Raw genomic sequence first — 23,294 nt, forward strand, 5'->3', positions numbered from 1 at the left:
CTGAGGCCTGCCTGGGCAACATAGTGAGACTCCATGTTTTAAAATGGCCAGGTGGTGGTGGTGCACACCTTTAATCCCAGCTCTCAGGAGTCAGAAGTAGGCAGATGAATCTCTGCGAGGCCAGCCTGGTCTACAAAAGTGAGTCCCAGGACAACCAGGACTATTACACGGAGAAACCCTGTCTCAAAAAGGCCCATAGCTTAAGAATATTAATAAGAGCCAGGCAGTAATAAACACATGCCTTTAATCCCAGCACTTGAAAGGCAGAGTCGGGCAGATCTCTGAATTTGAGGTCAGCCTGGTCTACAGAGCAAGTTCCGGGACAGATGGGGCTACCCAAAGAAACCTTGTCTCAAAAAACCAAAAACCAAAAGCAAGCAAACCAAAAATGAATATTAATAAAAGAAAGTCATTTTTTCTGTATTGTTAGCCAAATTTTCAGTTATGATTTGTGGCTACTCACTGACTGTGTTTCTCACACATTCCTTGTTTGCAGCTGTGATTTGTGGCTACTCACTAACTGTGGTTACTCACACAATCCTTGGAGCGCTCACAGATTTTTTGAGTAAAGTTTTCAAACCCTAATTAGACTAAAAGGCAAACTGAAGGCTTTGACATTATAATAAAAGATGATAACTATCGTTCTTACAGATAATGGAAATGACCGTAGATTATATGTTTATGTATGTGTGCGTTACAGACTGTGCTGGCTAGTTTTGCATCAACTTGATACAAGCTAGAGTCATCAGAGAGGAGGGAGCCTCCATTAAGAAAATGCCCCCATGAGATCACGCTGTAGGCAAGCCTTTTCTGAATTAGTGATTTTTGTAAGAAGGCCCAGCCCGTTGTGAACGATGCCATCACTGAACCAGTGGTGCCGTAAGAAAGCAGGCTGAGCAAGCCATGAGGAACAAGCCAGAAAGCAGCAGCCCTCCATGGCCTCTGTGTCAGCTCCTGCCTCCTCGTGCCTGCCCAGTTTGAGCTCCTGTCCTGACTCCCTTCAATAGGAACAGCACTGTGGGAAGTGTGAGCGAAAGAAACCCTTTCCTCCTAAGTTGCTTTGTTCATGGCGTTTCATCACAGCAGTGGTAGCCCTGATGAAGATAGATACCAAATGCTTGATGACTCTCACAGTTCCATGGCAATGTGGGAAAGTTATCAATGTACAGCCAAAGGGAAGAAACAAATTGCCGTGCCAGTCCTCTCTACGCCAAGTTCTCCTAACAGAAGTCAATGACTGTTCCTAATGCCCTTGCTTTCTAACTTCTTCCTAATTGTTTACTTCATTTATTTATTATTTATAGCTATAAATGATTACTTGTTCATTATTTATCTGTTCGCTAAGACACAGATGCTGACGGTCTAACCCTATTCTTCCCCTGTTTTTCAGGCATGTGGTACGAAGCAGCAGAGTTAATATGGGCCTCGGTCGTAGGCTATCTGACGCTCCCTCAGCCAGACAAAAAGGTTGTGTGCCTACATGCAGCGCCTCCTCTCCATGCTCGTCTTCAGATAGTTGTCTCTTTGCAACACAATTAATCTCATGACATATCAAGTCTATCAGCACCATCTTCTTTACCTACACAAGCACAGGACCAGGAACATTAGGGAACTTCCTTGTGTGTCATAGTTAGTCTTGGCCTATGGCAAGTTTCTATAATAATTCCCAGCCATCCAACTCTAAATTGAGCTCTCTGCTCCTCTGGGTCCATCCTATCACATATTAGGCTTCACTTGGTTCTGTGGCAAAACCGAGATGGCCATGATACTTATGTATGAAGTCATTTTCCAAGTCCAGTGAGCAAAGCTCCTTTTAGTTGTGCATGTGATAACATTGTTAAGAAACCGAGCCAACCCTTGCCTTGCTGTTAGTCTTCTCATTCTCTCTGTGGCACTGTCCTCTCGTTACCTGAGCTGTGTCAGTGAGTGAGGCCTATCCGCTTCTGCAACACAGACTGAGAGTAGTATAAGATCTCTTCCCATACCAATTATTGAGGCCTATTAATTAGGTAAATTAATGGTGATAACCCAGTAAAGCCCAACTTCCAAGTAACCACATTTCACCATTATGCCTTGGGATGTGATGGTCTCTCAAGCCCAGAGATGTTTAATTCAAAAGTATCTCCAACGTCATAGTCATAGAATAATAACAGGCAGATGGTTCACCTAGGATGGAGCCCTGGACCGCAGGCCACAAGATGAGAGATTGCCCGTCTGATTTGTTTGTTTTCCTTACAGGGCATTTCCACATCACTGGGTATCCTGGCGGACATCTTCGTTTCCATGAGCAAAGCAGACTATGAAAAGTTTAAGAACAACCCACAGGTTAACTTGGTAATTGTCACTGGTCAAAAGCATGGTTCAGAGTGGCATGCCCTGGACGCCTGTCAATGCTGCTTCTAGTTAACCCCACTTCTTTCCCAGTAGAGTAGGGGCTGGGTGCACAGTCCCTCCTGTGTTAATGGGAACAGCTCTGATGGGTCCTATTTGTCTTGGTCTTCCCAGCCTCTAGCACTGAATCAAATATACAAAGGGCGTGGAAATGTTCAAGTGAATGAATGAGATTAGCCTGAGAGCGGCTTTCAGTTACTATACATTTCCTTTCCGTGTTTTACAAAATGTACTATGCAAACTTGGCGATAAAAGGATAATAATTTTAAAACAAAACCAAACCACAGTGGGGGCGACAGAGGGAGAGAATTCAGTTGGCAGAGCGTTTTCCATATAAGGATGAGGACCTGAGTTGGTTTGGTCCCCAACACCCATATAAAAGCCAGGCATGGTAACACGTGCTTATAATCCCAATGCTGGAGACACAGGAAGAACCTTGGTGCTTGCTAGTCAGCCATTGTAGCTGAATCTGTGAGCTCCTGATGAGAGACCTGTCTCAAAACAAAACAATAAAGGGTGGACAGACCCTGAGAACCACATCCACAAGCCGTTATTTCTGTTATTCAAAGCAGAGCATTGAGGATTTGCTCCGTATTCTTAGTCTAAAATTACCATTCTTTTTCATAACTGTGTGCTGGTCACTTCTTCAATACAAAATGAGCTCCTACAGGCCACTGTCTCCTCAAGTCTAGAACGGTCTCTGGCCCCATGGAGGGGCCAAGTATGCATTTCCAGAATGAATAGATGAATACTTGTTGGTGTGAAGCCATAAAAAAAAAAAAAACCTTTGCCAAGAACAGCACAGAGATCACCCATCAGTCTGGATACAAAATGTGCGGTTTCCATGAACAGGGAACTGCGCCCCAGTTCCCAGAGAGGCTCGTCTGATTTACTTTGTCTAATGTTGTACATGGTAGAGCTTGTGCATTCTAAACACAGGATAGGGATGGAGGCAGCTAGAGGAAAGGACACCTGGTGCTCTGGACCCACTTAGAGTTTCTTAGCGCTGTTCTGACAGACTCATGGTGAAAAGAAGGGATCCCTGGGCATCTTGAAAGAAATGCATTGCAATGTCAAGGACTTTGTCTTCCCGATTCAGAAATAGCACCTACTGCTTCACTGTCCATCCCCTTTCCCCACAGGCCTTGCTCAAGGAGTTTGACCACCATTTGCTGTCAGCGGCCGAAGCCTGCAAACTGGCAGCTGCCTTCAGTGCCTACACGCCCCTGTTTGTGCTCACAGCTGTGGTAATTACGGGGTTTCCAATGCAGCAGGGAGGGGAAAGTCTAACCTTGAAGTAGATGATGGCTCCTCACTGGCAATTATGCTAAGACTCCACAAGAGGAAAGTGCTGTTGGTCAGAAGGACCAGATTCTGATGGCAGCCGGGTTACTTCAGTCCAAGCATATAAGGCTGTTTGTTCCAAAGCAAGGGTTCCTAGGGCTACCACCCCAGGAGCCTTTTCAAAACATGTGTTTCCCGGGGTCTGCTCTATGCCTGTTAAATGACAAAACCTCTTGGACTAACATTCCCAAACCTTTCATCAGCGGTTAAGAGCAAGTACTGCTCCTGCAAAGAATGTGAGCCAGGTTCCTACCACTCACATCTGGTGGCTTGCAGCAGCCTTGTAACTCCAGCTCCAAGCCATCCAGCACCCTCTCTGGACTCCAAGGGCATGTGCATGAACACGTAAGCACACACACACATACACATAACTTTTAACAATGACTATATATATATATATATATATATATATATATATATATATACATACATATATATATATATATGTACATATATATTCAACTCCATATCCGTAAGTTCCGCACCCTTACATTTATTTCAACAACTTTGGATCAAAATTTTTGCATCTGTAGAAAGCACGTACAGACAGGCCTTTTGTTTTTGTTTTTCCCAGACAATGCAGTATTGACACTGTATTACACATTAGAAATGATCTCGAGGGGATGTATGTGCACGTTTTATATGTATACCATTTTGTGCAAGGGACACCAGCATCCACAGATTTTGGTATCTGCATGGGAAACCAATACACGGATTCAATACACAGATAGATGTAAAGCCCACTGTTCTGTTGTTTGGGTTGTAATTAAATCAATACCCTTTCTGCATAAAAAAAAATGAGTTATGCTTATATCCTGGGTGTGGACTGTGTCAGTGAGACTTTCGTCAGTGGGACAAATACAAATCCTGTAAGAAGTAATCTAAGGGAAGGAAAGGGCTCTTCTTTGATTTTTGTTCTGCTTTAAATTTGGTGTTGTTTGCCTTTTGCTTTTACAGTTTCAGAGGCTTCCATCTGTGGCTTGCTTGCTCTATCACTTTGGTCCAGAGATAAGATAAAATGCCTTAGTTACAGGAGCTATCAAGAACAAAAGGTTCAGCCTCATGGCTACTAGTGCTAGCAGGCATCCATCCTCCTTCTTCCCCTCTTATTCCAAACTCACTCCTGCTTATTGGATGGTACAACCCACCCTCAAGGTGGGTCTTGCATCCCTTATGTTGTCTTTGGTAAGTCTTCACAGACTTATCCAGCCAATGAGACAAACAACCCAACTGTCATGTACCATTTGCTAAAATGAATAGCAGCAAAGGTCACAAGTCTGCCATGTTCAGTGTACAAGCATCAGGGCTGAGGCAGGATGGAAGGTAAAGATAATGTCTTATCCTCCATACCAGTCAATGGCTCTTGTTGCCATCCTTTCTTACTTACCAAAACAAAATTCACACCCCCCATTAAACATTGGAAGCTTCTTTAGAATGTCTGTGGTGTGTATCTCTCTTTCTGTAATATTTTAAGTGGTTATCCTCCAGGAATTAAAAGGGTTGCTGGGTTGGTGGTGGTGCACACCTTTAATCCCAGCACTTGGAAGGTAGAGGCTAGTGTGAGTTTGCGACAAGCCTGGTCTACATAGTGAGCCCCAGAAGAGCCAGAGCTACAAAGAGAGACCCTGTCTCAAAAACAAAAGTGAAGAAAAAGAAAAAAGAAAAGAAGAAATGTATCTAGTACTCGGTGCACTATCTGACCTGCATGCTCTTTTCCACAGAATATCCGTGGCACGTGCTTATTGTCATATAGTAGCTCTACTGACTGTCCCCCAGGATTGAAAAGTGGGTATCTATGTGATGCCAAAGAGGCTTTTGAGATTGGCCTCCTGACCAAGAAAGATGGAGAGCTGGTTAGTGGGAAGCAGGAGCTGCACAGCTTCATCAAAGCAGCTTTCGGCCTCGCCACAGTGCATGGCCGGCTGCATGGGGAGACAGATGTGGTCCATGCTGCAAGGCAGCTGTGCAGTGAAGCTGTGGAGAAGCTGTATACCTATAGCACTTCCTCCACCAGCCAGGACCGAGAAGCCCTGTCTCGGGAAATCATGTCTCTTGTCAGCCAGGTGAAGAGACATCTACAAGTTCAAAGCTTCCCAAATTTAGATGAGAGATCTTACGTCCCAGAGAGTTTCAAATGTGGCTTGGGTAAGCCTATCTTGCACGGGCACATGGATTTCCAACGAATTCTTGAAACCTATTCCCAACACCATACTTCCGTGTGTGAGGTATTTAAAAGCACCTGTGGGAACAGAAAAGGCAACCAGAGAGACACAAAACCAGACGTCTGTATCACTGCTCTGAAAACAGAAACAAACACCATGGATACTATGGGTGCTACTCTAGAGAAACTGTGTTCTCAGGGGAGCAGGAGTATAGCTTCCTCCCAGATGGCTGAGAAAGACCAGGAGAAGCTCAGAAGGGTAAGGAGAAAAAGTTGGACCCATTCTGAGGCATTTCGAGTCTCCCTAGATCAAGATATGGGGACTGAGACTGAGCTACCAAGCCAGAGCAATGGCAGGGCAAATGTTCCCCACACGTCTCTGAGTGACAGCCGTAGCTCCAGTTCTTGGAGCAAACTGTCAGGCCTCAGCTCTTCTGCAAGCTGGGAGGAGGTGAACTGTGGTGTTGAGGATATGGCAGGAAGAGACTCCAGCAAAGCAGAACATCTTGCGGACACTCAGTTCTCCACGGCCCTGTCGGAGGAGCCCAAGACCGACAGAAGGGGCAGAGTTACAGACTTGTTTTCAAAGCTGTATGGCGTCTCTCATCAGGAAACTAAAGACCACGGTCTGCAGTCTACACAAAGCCAGTTGCACAAACACACGTCCTTAACACCCATCGTTCCTCTCAACACAGCAGACGCTTGCTTGGCCTCGGGTACGGGGTTCTTAGAAGGCCCTGAAAGAAATCAGGATGCCAGAAATGGAGGACCTAGGAATACTTCTCTTCAGTCCAGCCCTTCATGTGGCTCTGTTTCCTGGTCCTTGTCTAGTTCTGACAAGTTCACAGACATGGCCACATATCCTTCAGTTCAAGAAGAAGAAACCTGTGAAATAGTTGGTCCCTTTCCAGAAATCAAGTTTGACACCAAAGATGGGTGTGGAGGAAAAAATGGGGGAAAGATCACTGAAAGATTCACAGGGCCTGCATTTACAGGTGGCACCTCCTCAGTTGACCCGGAAGGGGAAACAGAAGAAAGCAAAGAGAATGAGCCGCCACCCTCTCAGGTAGTTCTGGAATGTTTAGAAGGCAGCCATTCAAGGTTGACGAGTAGCACTTTCTCTCCTCGTCTCTCTGTTCAGAGTGATGGCTCAGCAAAGACAGGCAGCTCAATTAAAGACCAGGGCCTGGACCCTGATGCCCCCACAGAGAATGAGGAAGGCCAACTACTTGACAGCACAGAGGTCTACCCCACTGGCCAAGATGGCGCTCACAGACCTAGTGCTTTGAGGCCAGGTCAGAGAGACGAGAGGCCCAATTCCTCTGTCAGTGGCTACAGTCCCTTCCCTGTCCTCAGCGAGGACTTCAGCACCACAGAGGAGGAAAAGGACCTTGGGAGCCTGCTGAAGAGCAGCCAGAACTCCAGCTCATCCTTACAGTGGTGGCAGAAATCACCTGCCTTTTCCAGCAGTTCTTTGGAGGGGGAAAGTTCATGGTCTCTTCTCAACTCCAGCAGAAGTTCATTCGCCTCATTGCCAGGACAGACCAGGCAAGAGATCCTTGAAGCTCGCACCCTGCAGCCTGATGACCTTGAAAAACTCCTGGCGGGTGTCAAAAACGACTGGCTGCTTCAGAGACTGGAGAATACAGGAGTTTTAAAGCCCAATCAACTCCAACGTGCACACAGTAAGTACAACAGTTTTTGTCTATAACTTCGGGCTTCAGAAGGTTTCTGTTGGGAGCCCTTGGAAGAGTTTGCTGTGTGTACCACTCACTTATCATGAAAGACGCATAATGTGACTCATCAGGAAAATTGCTTCTCTAGCGATGGAATTTCCTGCCAGGAACCTACAGTGAACATGCAAAGTGTACTCACTGGGTGCCAAGACCTGTTCAAAACGACTTAAAGAAGTCTAACCTTATTTTTTTTTCCAGATGCCCTTCTGCTAAAATATTCCAAAAAGTCTGAATTGTGGACAGCCCAGGAAACTGTGGTGTATTTAGGGGACTACCTGAAAGTGAAGAAGAAAGGCAAGCAGAGAAATGCATTTTGGGTCCACTATCTTCACCAAGAGGAACCTCTGGGGAGGTATTTACTGGAAAACGTGTGTCGTCAGCATAATTGGGCTAATTTCCTTTTGCTTGAGATTCATGAGATTTTGAAAGGGTTGAGATATGGCCAAAATGTAAGCTTTCAGATAGTGACTTCCTTCTTCATCATTAGTCAATTGATAACAGTTTCCATATATCACAGAGCTGTGCCATGTGAGTGGCTGGATGCTTCAGAGTTCTCAAAACAAAGAAACCAATCGTAACTCTTACAGTCAATCCAAAAAGCAAAGCAAGGCTATTTACATACAAAGAAACATCAGTTAGATAGTCTGCTGACTTCCCAGTAGCAACAGTAGGACCCCCAAACAATGGAAGTCACATACTTGAAAATATCTAATTCAGAGAACTATGAAGACATTTTCAAAGCGGCCAGTTTTGATGCTAACAAATCGATGCTAAGGAAAACTAGTGTGCAATGAGAAGAAAAGTGTCTCTCTTGTCACAGAGTGATGAGCCACACTTCCGGAAGAATGTTCCAGAAATGCTTCAGTACTGGTACCCCACAGGGGGTAGCCCTTTTGTACATACTTCTGGCCTCTGTCAATAAAGGAAACACTCTGGATTGGTTCAAAGCCTCTGCAGACCTGCATTCAGCACTGGGTTGTCCCTCTCAGAACATCCCAACAGAGCATCATTGGGATGCTCTCTGATGCTGCGGAGGCTCCACCTGTGTGTGCACTTTTCGCTGTCAGATCTCTTCTCATACTCAGGAGTCTACATATTCAGAACTATAGAACCAGAGATTTCTAAAGGGGGGGGGGTGTTGCTCTCATTATGGTCTACAGTGCTGACAACTTCCTCTGGTTTTTATAGGTCCCTCCAAGCACATGGGACATTACTAATAAATTTATACTAACTTACAGCAATATAATCACTACAGTGACGTATAGTACTGTCATTATTGCCTTATTTAATTCCTTATTACCGTGTATAGTCTCTGTCTGATTATACTCTGAGCCCTTGAAAGTTTTATGTCTTCAATCTCATACATTTCTCAGTACTCTCAGAACTAACACATTGGTGTGTCCATAATAGGTGTTGATAAAGTTAGTGCCCACAAGAATGAAATCACTCAAGGAAGGGATAGAGGAGGGCTTCATGCCAACTAATTGACCTCTTTAAGAACACACTGCAGACGATAGAGTCTCGGGCTCCAGACCTCACCATGTTGACCCCTGGTTTCCACAGAGGTGTGAAGAACGGCTCTGCTCCCTTGAGTAGACTGAGTCCCTTCATATTCCATACCATTTCAGGCCAGCTAGCACGACCTCTGCTCTCTTACAGAAGTGGCTCTTACAAAATTATTTAAATCTGAAGTTAAGACGATGATAGTGATTTGATGAGGAACAGAAAATACCTTTTAAACCACGTGTCTCTTATCCCCTCTCACTTGCTCTGGAGTAATGATCATTTCACACGTCGCCCTCTGTGTTCTGTCCTCAGATACGTTGGGAAGGAATACAAGGAGTGGAAGGGGCTGCGGCATCACTTCGCAGATGTGGAGCGGCAGATGACGGCGCAGCACTATGTGACGGAATTTAACAAAAGACTCTACGAACAAAAGATTCCAACGCAGATATTCTATATCCCATCCACAGTATTGCTGGTGAGGACTTTGAAAGCATGAGTTTGGTTCATTAAACAAACCTACAAATAGATATTAGGTTTTATTTCTATTCCAAGTCAGGCTTCTAACATGGTCCTGGCAAGATCTTAACACATTCAGTTAATAGACTTCTTCATCAAGTTCTTCCTGTTAAAAAGATCCACGAGGAAAGTGACCTCTGCCCTCCTCCAACACACTCACTTGAACTAGGCAGTCCAAGGGGTGACACTAGAGTGACAGCCGACCCTAAGATCTGGTTAAGTTAGCACTCTCACTAGACTTGCCCTTTTGTGTTGTCTCTGCAAAGGTCTCTCTAGGTTGTGTTTTGTACAAATTAGTCCTTCAGCAAGATACATAAACCCCTTGTGTCTTTCTCCAAGTCCTTGCAACCACGTGATACTAAGCTGTATCTTAAACACACTTAGCAAGAAAAAAAAAACATAAGTACTTTCCTTTCAAATTTCAAATTCAGGAAATTCTTAAATTTGACCCAATCTGTCTTCTTCTCTCCTGGATCCAGGGACATTGAAACCATTCTGTCTCCACTAAACACCACTTGAAAGAAATGAAGGCAAATCTCCCATTTTCTCCTTTTTGGATCAAGAATACCCTGTTCCTCCAATATGGACTGGCTCCTTCCTGTATTCATATTTGTAATGATTTTTTTTCATTGCCCAGAAACACTTCAACTCGTTTTATAGGGTTTATAATATAGCTATCATCTGATCTGTACCTTCACATCAGAAAATATTCAAGAGTCTTACAGGCATTGACCCTAACCTGTAAGTCAAGCTCATCATATGGAAATGCATGAGCTATTAGCCTCTAGTCCCAAGGCATGCTCCACTCACGTGCTCTGGAAAGCCAGCCTGAAGCAAGGTCTCTGTGCCCTAATTTGTTTCATGGGTATGAATATTTTGTCTACATTGTTTGTGTATCACTGTGTGCTTTGTGCCTCTGGAGGCCAGTAGAGGGCATTGGATCTCCAGGACTGGGTTTATAGACGTGAACCAACGTATGGATGCTGGAAACTGAGCTCAGGTCCTCTGGAAGAGTAGCCAGCGCTTCCAACCTGACCAAATTTCTTAAGTGAGAAATTTAATCTATGAACAATAATCACTTTATATTTATTTTTACGCTACAGGTAATGCTAGGTACTTTGTATTTGTTTCATCATTTAATGTTTTTGAGAAAACTAAAGAGTTATTATTATGACTCCTAGACCCACCTCTGAGGAAAGTGAAGTGTAGAGTAATAAATCTCCAAGGCAGAACCTCAGCCCAAATTGAGATCCAGCCCACTGCAGAGACTGTTGCCTTCACCACTGTGCGTACTGCCTCCCATCTTTATGTTTCAGATTTTGGAAGACAAGACTATCAAGGGATGCATCAGTGTGGAACCTTACATACTGGGAGAATTCGTCAAGTTGTCAAATAACACAAAAGTGGTCAAAACTGAGTACAAAGCTACAGAATATGGCTTGGCTTATGGCCATTTTTCTTATGAGTTTTCTAAGCACAGAGATGTTGTGGTGGATTTGCAAGGTATGTAAAGCAGGGGGTTACTTTTTATTTTGAATATTGCAACTGATTTCACTAATCATTAATCATATTTCATAGACCATTCTGAGTCTATTTGGAGTTAAGTTCATGGATTTTACTGCATGTTGCAAATGATTCCTGAGTGACTTGAGCATCTTGTTATCCATGCTATGGTCTCTTGGGCTCAGTTGCAGAGTGGTCCCTAGAAACTTCTACTCACTTGAGTGGATACAAATAAAATCAGTTTTTTTGTTACCACATTTCACTTCCTTGGCAGAAACTTACTAAATATAAACCCCAGGATGATCAAGTTTTCCATGTATCTCTTTAAGCATGCATGTGTGTGTGCACCTGCGTGTAAGCTTGCACGGGTGTGCGTGTGTTTATGTGCTGACATTTCTGGTGCATGTGGTGTTCAGACGTATCCGTTCTCTTTTAGGTTGGGTGACTGGCAATGGAAAAGGCCTCATCTATCTTACCGACCCTCAGATTCACTCTGTCGATCAGAAAGATGTCACTACAAATTTTGGAAAGCGGGGGATATTTTACTTCTTTAATAACCAGCACACAAGATGTAATGAAATATGTCACCATCTTTCTCTGACTAGACCTTCCCTAGAGAAACCAAGTAACCTGTAGGCTGTAGGTTGGCAGCTTGACAGCCCTTCAGGAGCCAAGCATCCAATCTGCCTCTCCCAGGATGCACAGCAGGGCGTGATTGATCCGTTCAGACGTTGACTTATAAGAGAATTTGGAAATGTATGATTCCAGCCATTGACTTACAAGAGGAATTAGAAAACGTCAGTTCCAGACCCACACTTACTTGCCAGGACAAGAGTCTGCAGACCTTGCTCCCTGTGACACGGGAACATGTCAGGGGCTGTACTGGATTGTATATGATGTATAGTTGTATATGATGTTGGAGGTCCTGAGTTGTATGGTGAAGACAACATATAGGATAGAAAACTCGGCTGAAAATAAACTTCTGTCGTTTAAGTCATTGTGATTTGGGTTTGGAGGGGGTTGTTTTGCATGTGTGTGTGTGTTTATTTTTTTGTCTATTTGGAGGATTTTGGTTATTATCTGTTATGCTTGACAGTATTGCTGTTTTCCTACTAACCTGAGAGTTCTGTGTACATTTAAAAAGCTCAGACTCAGCTGGACAGTGGTGGTGCACGCCTTTAATTGCAGCACTCTGGAGGCAGAGTCAGGCAGATCTCAGTGAGTTGGAGACCAGCCTGGTCTAAAAAATCAAGTTCCAAGACAGCCAGGAATGTTACACAGAGAAACTTTGTCTCTAAAAACAAATAAAATAAAAAGCTCAGACTCTTCTGATAACCAATTTTTGTTTTTCTTTTGACATTTTACTTTTTATAAAACTGTGTTCCACAAAGAATATTTTTTAATTGAGATGAATTCACCAATGTTTATTTCATGTTTGTGTGTGATACCAGATAGCGTTGTGTTCTGGCTTCCTTTCCAATTCTTCCATGTTTCTATCTTCTGCATTTCAGTCGATGAGAGATGACGGAAGAATGATCACGTACCCCATGGTCACCACAGGCCATTCTTTCCCCATAGCTTTTCTGCACAGGAGATCAATAGTTTTAGTTCCTGCTGGAAGACCTGTACAAAGGGAGGGCTGAAAATGCCTCAGGGCTACCACCCACATTTGGGGTGTGTCTTCCTACTTGGGTTATCATAATCTAAAAACTCCCTCCTGGATATGCTCAGAGGTTTGTCTCCTAGATGAACCTGCATCGTGTCAAACTGACTCACCTGTTGGGAGCAGTGAGACCCCAGATCCTGAATTTCTTATAATCACCTGATCTGAGTGCCTACAGCTGCTCTGAGCACGAGACCTTCAGGAGTTCCTGATGGCAGGAGAGTGGTTTCTGGTGGGCTTGGCTGGGGCGTGGCTATCTCTATATAATCTGCCCCTGATCACAATAAAGGGGGCATTCTTGGGGAATTCAAGGATGACCCCTGTCGCTGTCTCTCTGTCTGTGTGTGTTTGTGTATTTTAACCTCCAGCCCCTTGCCTGAAGCTTGCGAACTGGGTACCAGCGCACAGAGTGCAGACACGGGGGCGTGGTGGGCGGCACCCACCCTAGATTTGAGTGGGATAATTACTTTCATTTGTCATTGGTTGGTTTGGGATGACATTTGTTTGCATCTCCCCAGGAAAGGCACAGGGAAGTGGCTAAGGAAATACCATCTTGTCCTGACTCCGTTTCAAGTCTGCATAAACACTGCTCAGCCCTCCACCCACCAACAGTTACAGCTGACTTGGCAACACTTTTGACATCCCCATGACCTTGACCATGGTCCTGATGTATTGACCTTACTAAAATAACTGAAGAAAGTACAAGTCCAGAATAAGTGTCATGGTATGTCTGACATAATTACTATGTCCTGCGAGAAACCAAGGCTGCTCTGGCCCTCCTCTAACTCTGTTGTAAGTTAATGCTCTTGTGACGTTTGCCCTGAGCTTCAACCCCAAAATACTTTCATTCATGGGCCCATTCTTGGTCGCCAGCTAATAAAAGGACGCACATGCTTTTAATTGGCTTAATTAGCATGGTTGCCTGTGTCTTTCTCATGTGGATTCTGACCACACGAGAATCATGGAGGGTGAAAGGACAAAACCCTGCATATTTGGTCATATGTGCAATCTAAATTTAAGCACATGTGTGACGTCAAGGCCGAAGAGATACTTGGGGAGAGAAGTGATCGGAAAGGACAGTGTGGGGGGAGGGGATATGAGCGTATGAAGATGTCATAATAGGGTCAGCGATATGGCTCCGCAGATAAAAACGCTGTGCAAGCCTATGGCCTGAGTTCAAACTCTGGAGTGTACAAAAGGGTGGAAAGGAAGAGCCAGCTCCTGAAAGATGTCCACTGGCCTCCACACACGCTGCAGCATTCCCATGCCCGCTTCCTCCCTCCCTCCCTCCCTCCCTCCCTCCCTCCCTCCCTCCCTCCCTCCGTCCCTCACACACACACACACACACACACACACACACACACACACACCAGTCATAAAAATAATTTTAAAATGTTAAAGAAAATGTCATACTGAAGTTCGTTGTTTTGTATGCTAGCTGGAAATTAACTCTCCAACTTTCTTGTGAAAAACATCTTACCCAAGAGCCGTTATTCTCCCAGGCCCCATTGCAACCCATGGCAGCCTATTTAAGCTCCCCAGATAACTGGATAGCTGTTGTTCAGCCTGCACCAATGCTAATCTAAGATTGAACCATATTATCCACACTGGAGCTGAATGCTAAATGTCTTTCTATTATTTACCTAATACTGTCACTAGCACAAGTATTTCCTAATCATAAGGGCTTAAAAACTGCATTCCTTAACTACCTTGCAGTTTCTGTAGGTCGTAAATCAGGGTTGGTTTAGCTAGGAGTCTGTTAGGTGGCAATGGGGAGTCAGTGGGGGCTGTAGTCAGCAGGACCTGGAATCTGCATCCACTGTCTCTCACGCAGTCATTACTAGAGGCTTCTCCCTTCTGGGCAGAGGGTCAGTGGCCTTGGTTCCTCCTTCTCTTCCAGAGGACCTGACAGTTTTCTTCTGGCTGGGAGAGAAATCCAGCAGCCAGCCAGGCAGTAACCACAGTGCCTGTAACAGCCTGTAACAGTGTTCTGTCCTGGGACAGTGTCGGGAGTGCCAAAGGGCAGGTTGGGAATCACCGGGAGCCTTAGTGGCTAAATGCCTCGCCAGGGTACACTGGGCCTGCAGCGTCTTCATTGCCTAGCACGTTTTTATTGCATTTTTATTAGAGCGTCTTCTTAAACAACCAATGTTTGGCTCACTTTTGCTCAACCAAAGGGATGGAGACTAAGGAAAGGAAGGAGCTGCCAGAGACACGTGTGTGTGTGTGTGTGTATGTGTGTGTGTGTGTGTGTGTGTGTGTGTGTCTTGCTCAGTGATGGCAATGGCTCCCTTCTTCTTGCCGCAAAGATAAGAAGCAAGGGGGCTGGAGAGATGGCTCAGGGGTTGAGGGCATTGCCTGCTCTTCCAAAGGTCCTGAGTTCAATTCCCAGCAACCACATGGTGGCTCACAACCATCTGGAATGAGGTCTGGTGCCCTCTTCTGGCCTGCAGACATACACACAGACAGAATATTGTATACATAATAAATAAATAAATATTTTTAAAAAAAGATAAGAAGCAATAGGCAGTATCTGGGCCACTGGACTTAAAAAAAATGACTCTGCAGCTAGAACAAAATTAAAATTCAGAATTTTCTCAATCTGACCCTTATTTTATACAGAAACCTAGTTTGCTAGTCTTTAAAACTGTCCAGTTTCCTTCTCCATCTTTTAACGTATCCCACTATTCGTCAGATGAACAGTAAGAATTCAAGGAAGTCTTTGGAAAGCTCCATTATCATTTTTCTAAATTGAACGAACTTTGATTTTATTCTCTCACTTATTGAGTATGCAGAATTTTGTCTTAAAACTTGAGTTTCAGGAGTTAAGTTCAACTTAAGAATATTTAGTCTTTACCCCTTCAGAGATGAGAACTACCAGGCTGGCAGTACTGACTTTAGCGTTCCTGACTTTAATGGGGCCATTGTTCTGAAGAAAGTGTTTGCTCTGTATTATTTGGATATACAGACGACGTCCTCAGCCTGAACAGTTCTGTAGAAACTAGGTGTAACATGTTAAAAAAAAAAAAAAAACCGAGAGAATGAAAGAGAAAAGAAATCTCTTTATTATGGTGCATAAGCCTCCAGTGCGCCGGAGCTCTGCAGCTGCACGGGAGAGAAAATGCATTCAGAAATATAATGCAAGTGTGAATAATCCTCTCTCGAATGCTGCTTGCAAACTGCACCGGCTTTGTCAGGTGAACTTGAACTGGGCCATCAGCTTTGCCCCGGTTCCCACTGCACACTCTTGTCTGTCACCCCAGGGCATTCACCATCTTGACTGTTGTATAAAGGGAACAAGCCATCCATCACTGAGCCAGGGAGTCACTTTCTCATAGAAAAGCAAAATCGGCATGTGACAGTACTCAGCCCGAGTGTTTCACAGATTAAAATGATACATGGCGACTCACGTGTTCCTAGGAAGATTAAGTCGGTTATCTTGTTCCAAAGCCCAGACAAAAGAATCCCCCTCCAGCAGTTAAGTGGCAGTTTCACAGGAGCTGAAAACCCTCGCCCGGACTACTAGGTGGTAAGGCAGCGAATGTGTGAAGAGAAGAGAAAAAGAATGTTATTCTATGGCTAAGCGCTGTCTCTGTTCCTTGCGTGTGCTAGCACAAAGAGAAATCCAGTTTGAAAGGGGAGCTGTGAAATCTTTGTACAAGTCTTCGCTGCTGAAGATGCCAACTTGATTACCGGAGATGGACACACAATTTATTGTCTGATTGCCGCCACGATTGATTTAAATTTGGCGAAATAAATGAGCAGCCGTTGGCCCCCAGGCAGTGGACTTCATCAGAGGAAGTTACAGATCTGTCATCTGCAGTGTCCAGTTATCGAGGCTGCTGTTCTATTGTCCCAGCCACACACTAATCAAATTTTCAATAAATCTCTTATAGCCACACGCTCATAGTGAGAGGCGAGGCTTATAACCTTAATCTCCCAAGGCAGAGGCAAGTAAGTGTGGTACACAAAGTATTACTTTTACATAATCAAATATATAGCTGTTATTCTTGCTCTCAGGAAAAATTTTCAAAAGCAAGAAGACAAATTACTTATCAAAGTGTTTCGCATCACGACAAACAGTGGTACCAGTGAAAATGCACAGCACAAGAAAAGGCCATTTCTTTCCGATGAAATATGTTTAACTAAAAAGATTTCTCAAATTTAGCTTGTATCCTACCTTTAAAGCTTACCATAAATAGCACTGATTAAAAGGAACTCTGGGTTTTCTTCTGGGTCTCATCATTTCAGGCAACACCATTTTAAAATTTTTCCCTATTATTATATTTTTAAAGAATAGTTTTCTATTCATAGAGATTTAAAATATGCTAATTTGTCATTTTTCCCCTGTTTTCATCTCTATTCTGTGAAATATATACAGTGTATACACACATACAACGTACTCTATATGAGTGTGTCTATGTGTAAGTATATCATGTGATCAAGAGTCAGCCTTGGACTTCATGTGTTTTCTCTGTTACAGACAGTCATGAGATTTAAACTCTTTTCCCTACACAAATCACCAGAAATGAAAGGGGCTGTTTAAACACTTTTGTTAGACATTTTCCATGGTCTTTCCACAAAACAGAAGAACACACAGCGACTGGCTTTGAGGGGCCATGTTCCCAACAAGATTTCAATAGGGAACATTCTCTCTGGACTCAGCACCTGGATCGTGGGCTGTGTTCCCTTGGGCTGGGCAGCAATCACGGAGCCACCTGCAGCAGAGAGGATGGAAGATGGGAGCCAGGAGCCTCTGGCCAGCTGTATCCTTCCCCAGCCTCCAGGGCGAGTTCATGCAGAGAGCCTGGCTGGGCCCACACACAAGCATCCATGTGCCAGCCTCGGTCTCATCCTAGACAAGTTAACAAGATCTGTCAATGGGGAGGCATACAGGCTCAGAGCACGAAAGCCTGGAAGCTTTGGAAATGTAGCATATGCAAAGACTCAAAACTGCAAATTGTCCTGACAAAAGCGGTTGCCAATGCTTAGGGCATACAGACAAGCACTAGTGAGAAGAGTCTGAAGTTGGGCTGTCTAGCAGAGCTCCACAGCTCTGCTGACCGGCGACATCAGCTGTGAGTGAGACCTGAGAGACCTGAGCCTGTCCCCTGCTTTCTGTCTTCTCTCTACTCCACAGTGCTCTGCTTTCCTATCTGAGTTAAGCTGGGATTCTGCCAACCACCAAAAAGGCTTTCCTAAGCACCTTCAGACGTCACTATGTACAAGGGGGAATTACACTCAGCCCCCAGTTGGGAGAGGGGATAGTGCAGGTGATCAAAAAAAACTGTTAAGATCCAACCGATGTGGGTCAACAACTTTTTTATGTGTAGTGGTTAAATCACAGTGAATGACGAGAGGACAGACTGTTTGAAATTGTCCAAGATGTCAAAAGACTGTCTTCATGTTCTTAAACGTTTGATTAAAATATAGCTCAGGACGGAGAGGTCCTTTGGTGGGAACTGAGCACACCGGCCCTTTGGTGTGGATTGACATTCACCCCTTTAATCATGTTTGAAGATTTGCCCAAAAGGGTCCAATTACAAACATTTTCCAGCTAGTATGCATCTCTTCAAATGCTTAGAAGGCAAAATTGAAAGATGTCAAAGGAAAGGTGATGTCTTTATAGCCACTCATCTTAACAGTCATTTCAGTAATCAAGAAAATGATGCTTTTAGTGATTATTATTCTAGCTGGGTCGTGCCAACATCACGCAATTGCTGAAGGAGAGCTGGATGAGGGGTTGCTTATTTATCGCAGCATCTTCTATTGGAATGATGATTTTTCCATTTCCCTTTGACCATGCAAAATAATTCGAGTAATTTCCTTAGTCACAGGTAAATCAAAATCTTATCAAAAGTGCTAAGACTAAAAATGCCAGAGGAACCCAAGTCTAGATTCAAACTGGTAAGATTTTTTTTGAATATTTATTGTTTTATTTTTTAAATATGAGTATAATATTTTCAACTGCTGAGCCTAAGATTGGTTTTCAAACTGTTTTAAAGTATTGCCTGTGGATGGCTGTTTCTCAGTTGTCACCGTTTCTCCGAGTGCGTGGTCCTCAGTATTGAGGAGTGACCCTTGTCATCACTCCTAGCAGACAGGACTTCAGAAAGACATGAAAAGACACGCCCAAAAGGTGGTTTCTAGAACAGACCTCCAGGACAATAGATGAGATGTTATGCTCACGGCAGAGCTTCTGATGCACTGGTCTCCTTGGGTGCTAGAACGCTTTAGAGGCTTTGAGGTGGAACCATGGGAAATCCTAGGCTCTCAAACAAACCACCGCTGCGAAGTGATGATGGCACTCACTTCAACCACTTAGGACCACTCCGTTACTGACTTGTTTAGAATTTTCATGCAACATCCTCTTGACTGCATCTTCCTTGCTGTGCAAGTTTTCTAAGGGGATAAATTGGTGAAGATCTGATGATATAACTTTCCCTCTTGATGTGAGTCCAGTTGATGCAGACATCGCTAAGCACAGTGTCTTTTTCTTGCCTCAATAAACAAAGGGTTCAATTAGCGACCCATCTGCTTTCCGGCATGGGATGGCAGGACTGTGGAAGCGCTCTGCCTTCACTTTCCCACACCCATGTTCTATAACTTTTCTCCTTTGTCCTTCACTGAGACTAAAAAAAAAAAATAAAAAGAAATTAGCAAACAAATACTTGCCCTCTGAAATAATTCCTGGAGCTCCATATCCTCGCCAGTCCTTCCCTTCTGCGGGGTGGCAGGGAAACTTCAGTTGGCGATCAGGTCCATTCTCAGCGCTTACAGAAACGTTCGGGCCTCCGTGGAGGGCAGTGTTGAGGAAATTAGATAGAAATGCATCTAAGTTTGACACTCATAAGCAAATCGGTCCCAGTTAAGTCCTCTTGGTCACTTGGAGCCTTGGTGTCCCCACATAGAAGAGGTTTGTTTTTGTGTTGTTGTTTTTCAGACCCACCTTGGGGACACTGCTATAACAGTTAGAAATAACGTCTGTGAAGGACTTTGCACGGTGTCACATTTTGATTGGTTTTCAAAAAAGGACCAAGTGTTGTTTTTCTTTTGTTTGGATGCAACTGCAGATATGAACATAGAACTTGGTGTATACCAAGCAAACACCTCACTCTGATCTACACTTTAACCCCCAAGAAAGGCATTTTGATGTCAGCATTACCCTACCTCTTTTTCCAATGTAGTTTTGTTAAATTCACTTTCCCAAGAGTACTTAACTCTTCAGGTAGAATACTGCACAGCTGGAGTTCCAGATACTCTGTACTGAGGCAAGAAGATCAAAATACCCAAGATAGCTCAAACAACCCTGAGCAATGAAGGAACTGGTGGGCATATCACAACTCCAGAGTCTGGGTTACACCATAGAGCTATAATAATAAAACAGACTCTAGTAGAGGCATTTAAAAAAATAAAACATAGTGATCATTGGAATAAAATTGAGGACCAGGTCATAAATCCACGTACTTACAGATACCTCATGTTTGACCAAGAGACCAAATCACACACCAGAGAAAAGACAGCCTCTTTAAAAAATGATGCTGATAAAAATACTGATAAAGAGATTCATGTAAAGGGAGAAAACAAGATCGATCCTTATCTCTGGTTGTGCACAAAACTCAACTACAATGGATCAAGGACCTCAGCCTAACACCTAATACCCTAAATCTGAAAGTAGAGAAATTAGGTGATAAGTTTGAGCTCTTTGTCACAAGAAAGGCCTTTCTGAAAAAGGCCCTGGTAGCATACAAATTAAGACCAACAATTGACAGATGGGACCACAGTGAAACTAAAAATTTTTATTACCACAAAGAACACCATAAGTCAAGTGTAGAAACAGCCTATGGAATGGGGAAAAAAGCGTTACCGGAAAGAATTGAAAACCCTAAAGATCAAAATAACAATAATAAAGCCTAAATGACCCACTGAGAAACAGGGCATGGAGGTAAACATAATTTTCAACATCCTTGCTCATCAGAGAAATGCTAATTAAAACTGCTTTGAGATTTGTCTCTTTTTTTTGTTTGTTTGTTTGTTTTGTTTTTGTTTTTCAAGACAGAGTTTCTCTGAGTAGCCTTGCCTGTCCAGGAACTCAGTTTGTACACCAGGCTGGCTTCAAACTCACCAAGATCCGTCTGCCTCTGACTCCTGCGTGCTGGGATTAAAGGTGTGCTCCACCACGCCACCGGTCATACTTTGAGGTTTCTTACCTCAGTCAGAAGGGCCAAGATCAAAACAAAATAAAACCAAACAAAAAAGAGAGCCAAGGCTGTTAGCGATTGGGTGGGGGGACACTCATTCACTGCTGGTGGGAGCGCAAACTGGTACAGCCCCTGTAGAAATCAATGTGGAAGCTCCTCCAAAAGATACAAATAGACCTACAAGATCCAGCTATCCCACTCTGGGGCATATGCCCAAAGGCTTCTATATCTTATTACAGGGATACCCGCTCATTCATATTCATTGGTGTTCCATTCATAATAACCAAAAAATGGAAACAGCCTAGAAGTCTATCAACTAATGAATGGATGATGAAAAAAATGACACATTTGAAGAATGGGATACTATCCAACTGTTAAGAAAATATGAAATTTCTAGGTTAATTTATGGAACCAGAAACAATCATTCTGAGTAAGGTAACCCTTCCTCAGATTTCAAAAAAAAATTACCATGTTTTCTCTCATATGTGGATGCTAGCTTTTAACTTTAGATATAAATGTTTCTTTTGAAATGTCCACAAAAGTAGGTAGCTAGTAAGGGATCAGGAATGGGGGAATCTTTCAAAGAAGGGAGAAATATAATGAAGTATTAAAAATAGAGGGAAAGGATTAAATTGTGTGGGGGTGGGAGGAAAGGGTAGAGAAGAAAATATGGGGAGGAATTAACAAATACTAAAGACCTTTGAAAAAACACATATAAATCTACTACTGTTGTAGATATGTAGAAAATATAAGTGGAGTTACCCTTTAATGGGGGACAGTACCCCAACTAGACATCACATACTCACTACTAAATAAATATCCCAGTACCAGGAATGGGTTACTTCCTTTTGAGTTGTTTGTGAGTAGGGTCCCGTAGACCCACAAACATTGCAGCCCATTACCAGTGCTCTTGATTACCCTTCAGAAGCTGACAGTAGGAACTTACTGCTGAATAAATCACATGTTTGAGTCATAGAACGTGGAGAAATCAAGCTGGACCTTACCTGGGAGCTTCATCCCACTAACAGTTCTAGAAGGTGCAAAGCACACTGCCAGAGGAAAAATCATTAATAATACCTACCCAGTTATGAATCCTGAGAATTATAATAACAAGCTCCCTGGCAAAAATATGCCCGCTTGTGCAATAGTGGCACAAATGTTATGGGCGTAACCAATCACTTTTTTAAAATTGAATTTAAGGCTCATCCACAAGATGGAACTTGACACTGTCAATTAGAGCAAGAACCTGAGGCTAGACAAGCCATGGGCTTTATGGGAAAGCCTACTAAGAATACTCTGCTGAATGATTCCTAGTGACTGACTGCTATTCCCATAGACCAGGGCATTTCCAAACCCTCGTCAGAGAAGCTTCTTCCTGCAGTAGATGGTGATTAACACAGAGGCCCCCAGCCAGACAACATGCAAAGAATAAGAGTCAGAGACATTCTCAGCTCTAAATGATGCGTCGACATCACGTCGTCCCTCTCCTCATGGCTCAGGGGTCTATGAGAAGAAGAATTTTAAGAGTCACCTTAGGTATAAGGTGGCAGATGGCTCCAAGGTAGCGGTATTTTCCAGACACAACAGGGAAGATGCTAATATGAACTCACAGTGGTTGTGACAGCATGCACAAGCCTTGCACAAATTCAAACCGGGCAGAATCCCAGCACAGAAGGGAGAAGTCGGGAGGAAGTTCCAACCCTAACTGCAGAGCTGTTGGCATTTTCTAGCTGCTTAGAGAAGAAACGTCATTTTTCTTTAATGATCCGACACCTAGTAGACTCTTACACTCCAGATCAAGTCCCAGGTCCCAGAGGAGTCAGACAATACAAGTTGGACTGGATGGGGTTTGTTGCTGTTTTTTGTTTTGTTGTTTTTGTTTCTCTTAAAGTGACAGAGAAGAGGATAGAACATGAAGCTGGGTGAGTACTGAGACTGGGGAGGATCTGGGAAGAATTGGGAAAAGGATGTTAATACAGTCAAAATATATTGTATGGAATTCTCACAGAAGTAGTAAGCGTATTGTTTTAAAAGCTATTCTTTTTTTTTTTTAATTTATTTATTTATTAAGGATTTCTGCCTCGTCCCCACAACTGCTTCCCATTTCCCTCCCCCTCCCCCGATCAATTCCCCCTCCCTCATCTGCTCGAAGAGCAATCAGGGTTCCCTGACCTGTGGGAAGCCCAAGGACTGCCCACCTCTATCCAGGTCTCGTAAGGTGAGCATCCAAACTGCCTAGGCTCCCACAAAGCCAGTACGTGCAGTAGGATCAG

General features: G+C 43.6%; 1 protein-coding gene across 2 annotated transcripts in view; it reads left to right on the top strand.

The window, feature by feature from the left end:
* Positions 1 to 12,420, top strand: part of Alpk1 (alpha kinase 1) — an 89,615-nt gene extending 77,195 nt beyond the window's left edge. For both annotated transcript variants that reach the window (XM_041646839.1, XM_041647545.1), the window contains 8 exons: positions 1,391 to 1,467; positions 2,239 to 2,334; positions 3,534 to 3,638; positions 5,457 to 7,581; positions 7,831 to 7,984; positions 9,451 to 9,613; positions 10,971 to 11,157; positions 11,594 to 12,420. In XM_041646839.1, coding sequence (XP_041502773.1) covers positions 1,391 to 1,467; positions 2,239 to 2,334; positions 3,534 to 3,638; positions 5,457 to 7,581; positions 7,831 to 7,984; positions 9,451 to 9,613; positions 10,971 to 11,157; positions 11,594 to 11,793 — 3,107 coding nt within the window. In that variant the 3' untranslated portion in view covers positions 11,794 to 12,420. The remainder of the gene's footprint in view (positions 1 to 1,390; positions 1,468 to 2,238; positions 2,335 to 3,533; positions 3,639 to 5,456; positions 7,582 to 7,830; positions 7,985 to 9,450; positions 9,614 to 10,970; positions 11,158 to 11,593) is intronic.
* The last annotated feature ends 10,874 nt before the right edge of the window (positions 12,421 to 23,294 follow it).

The sequence above is a fragment of the Microtus oregoni genome, unplaced genomic scaffold (assembly GCF_018167655.1).
Source record: "Microtus oregoni isolate MIOR12 unplaced genomic scaffold, Mior012 000000F_ref0000247, whole genome shotgun sequence".
NCBI classification, from domain to species: Eukaryota; Metazoa; Chordata; class Mammalia; order Rodentia; family Cricetidae; genus Microtus; species Microtus oregoni.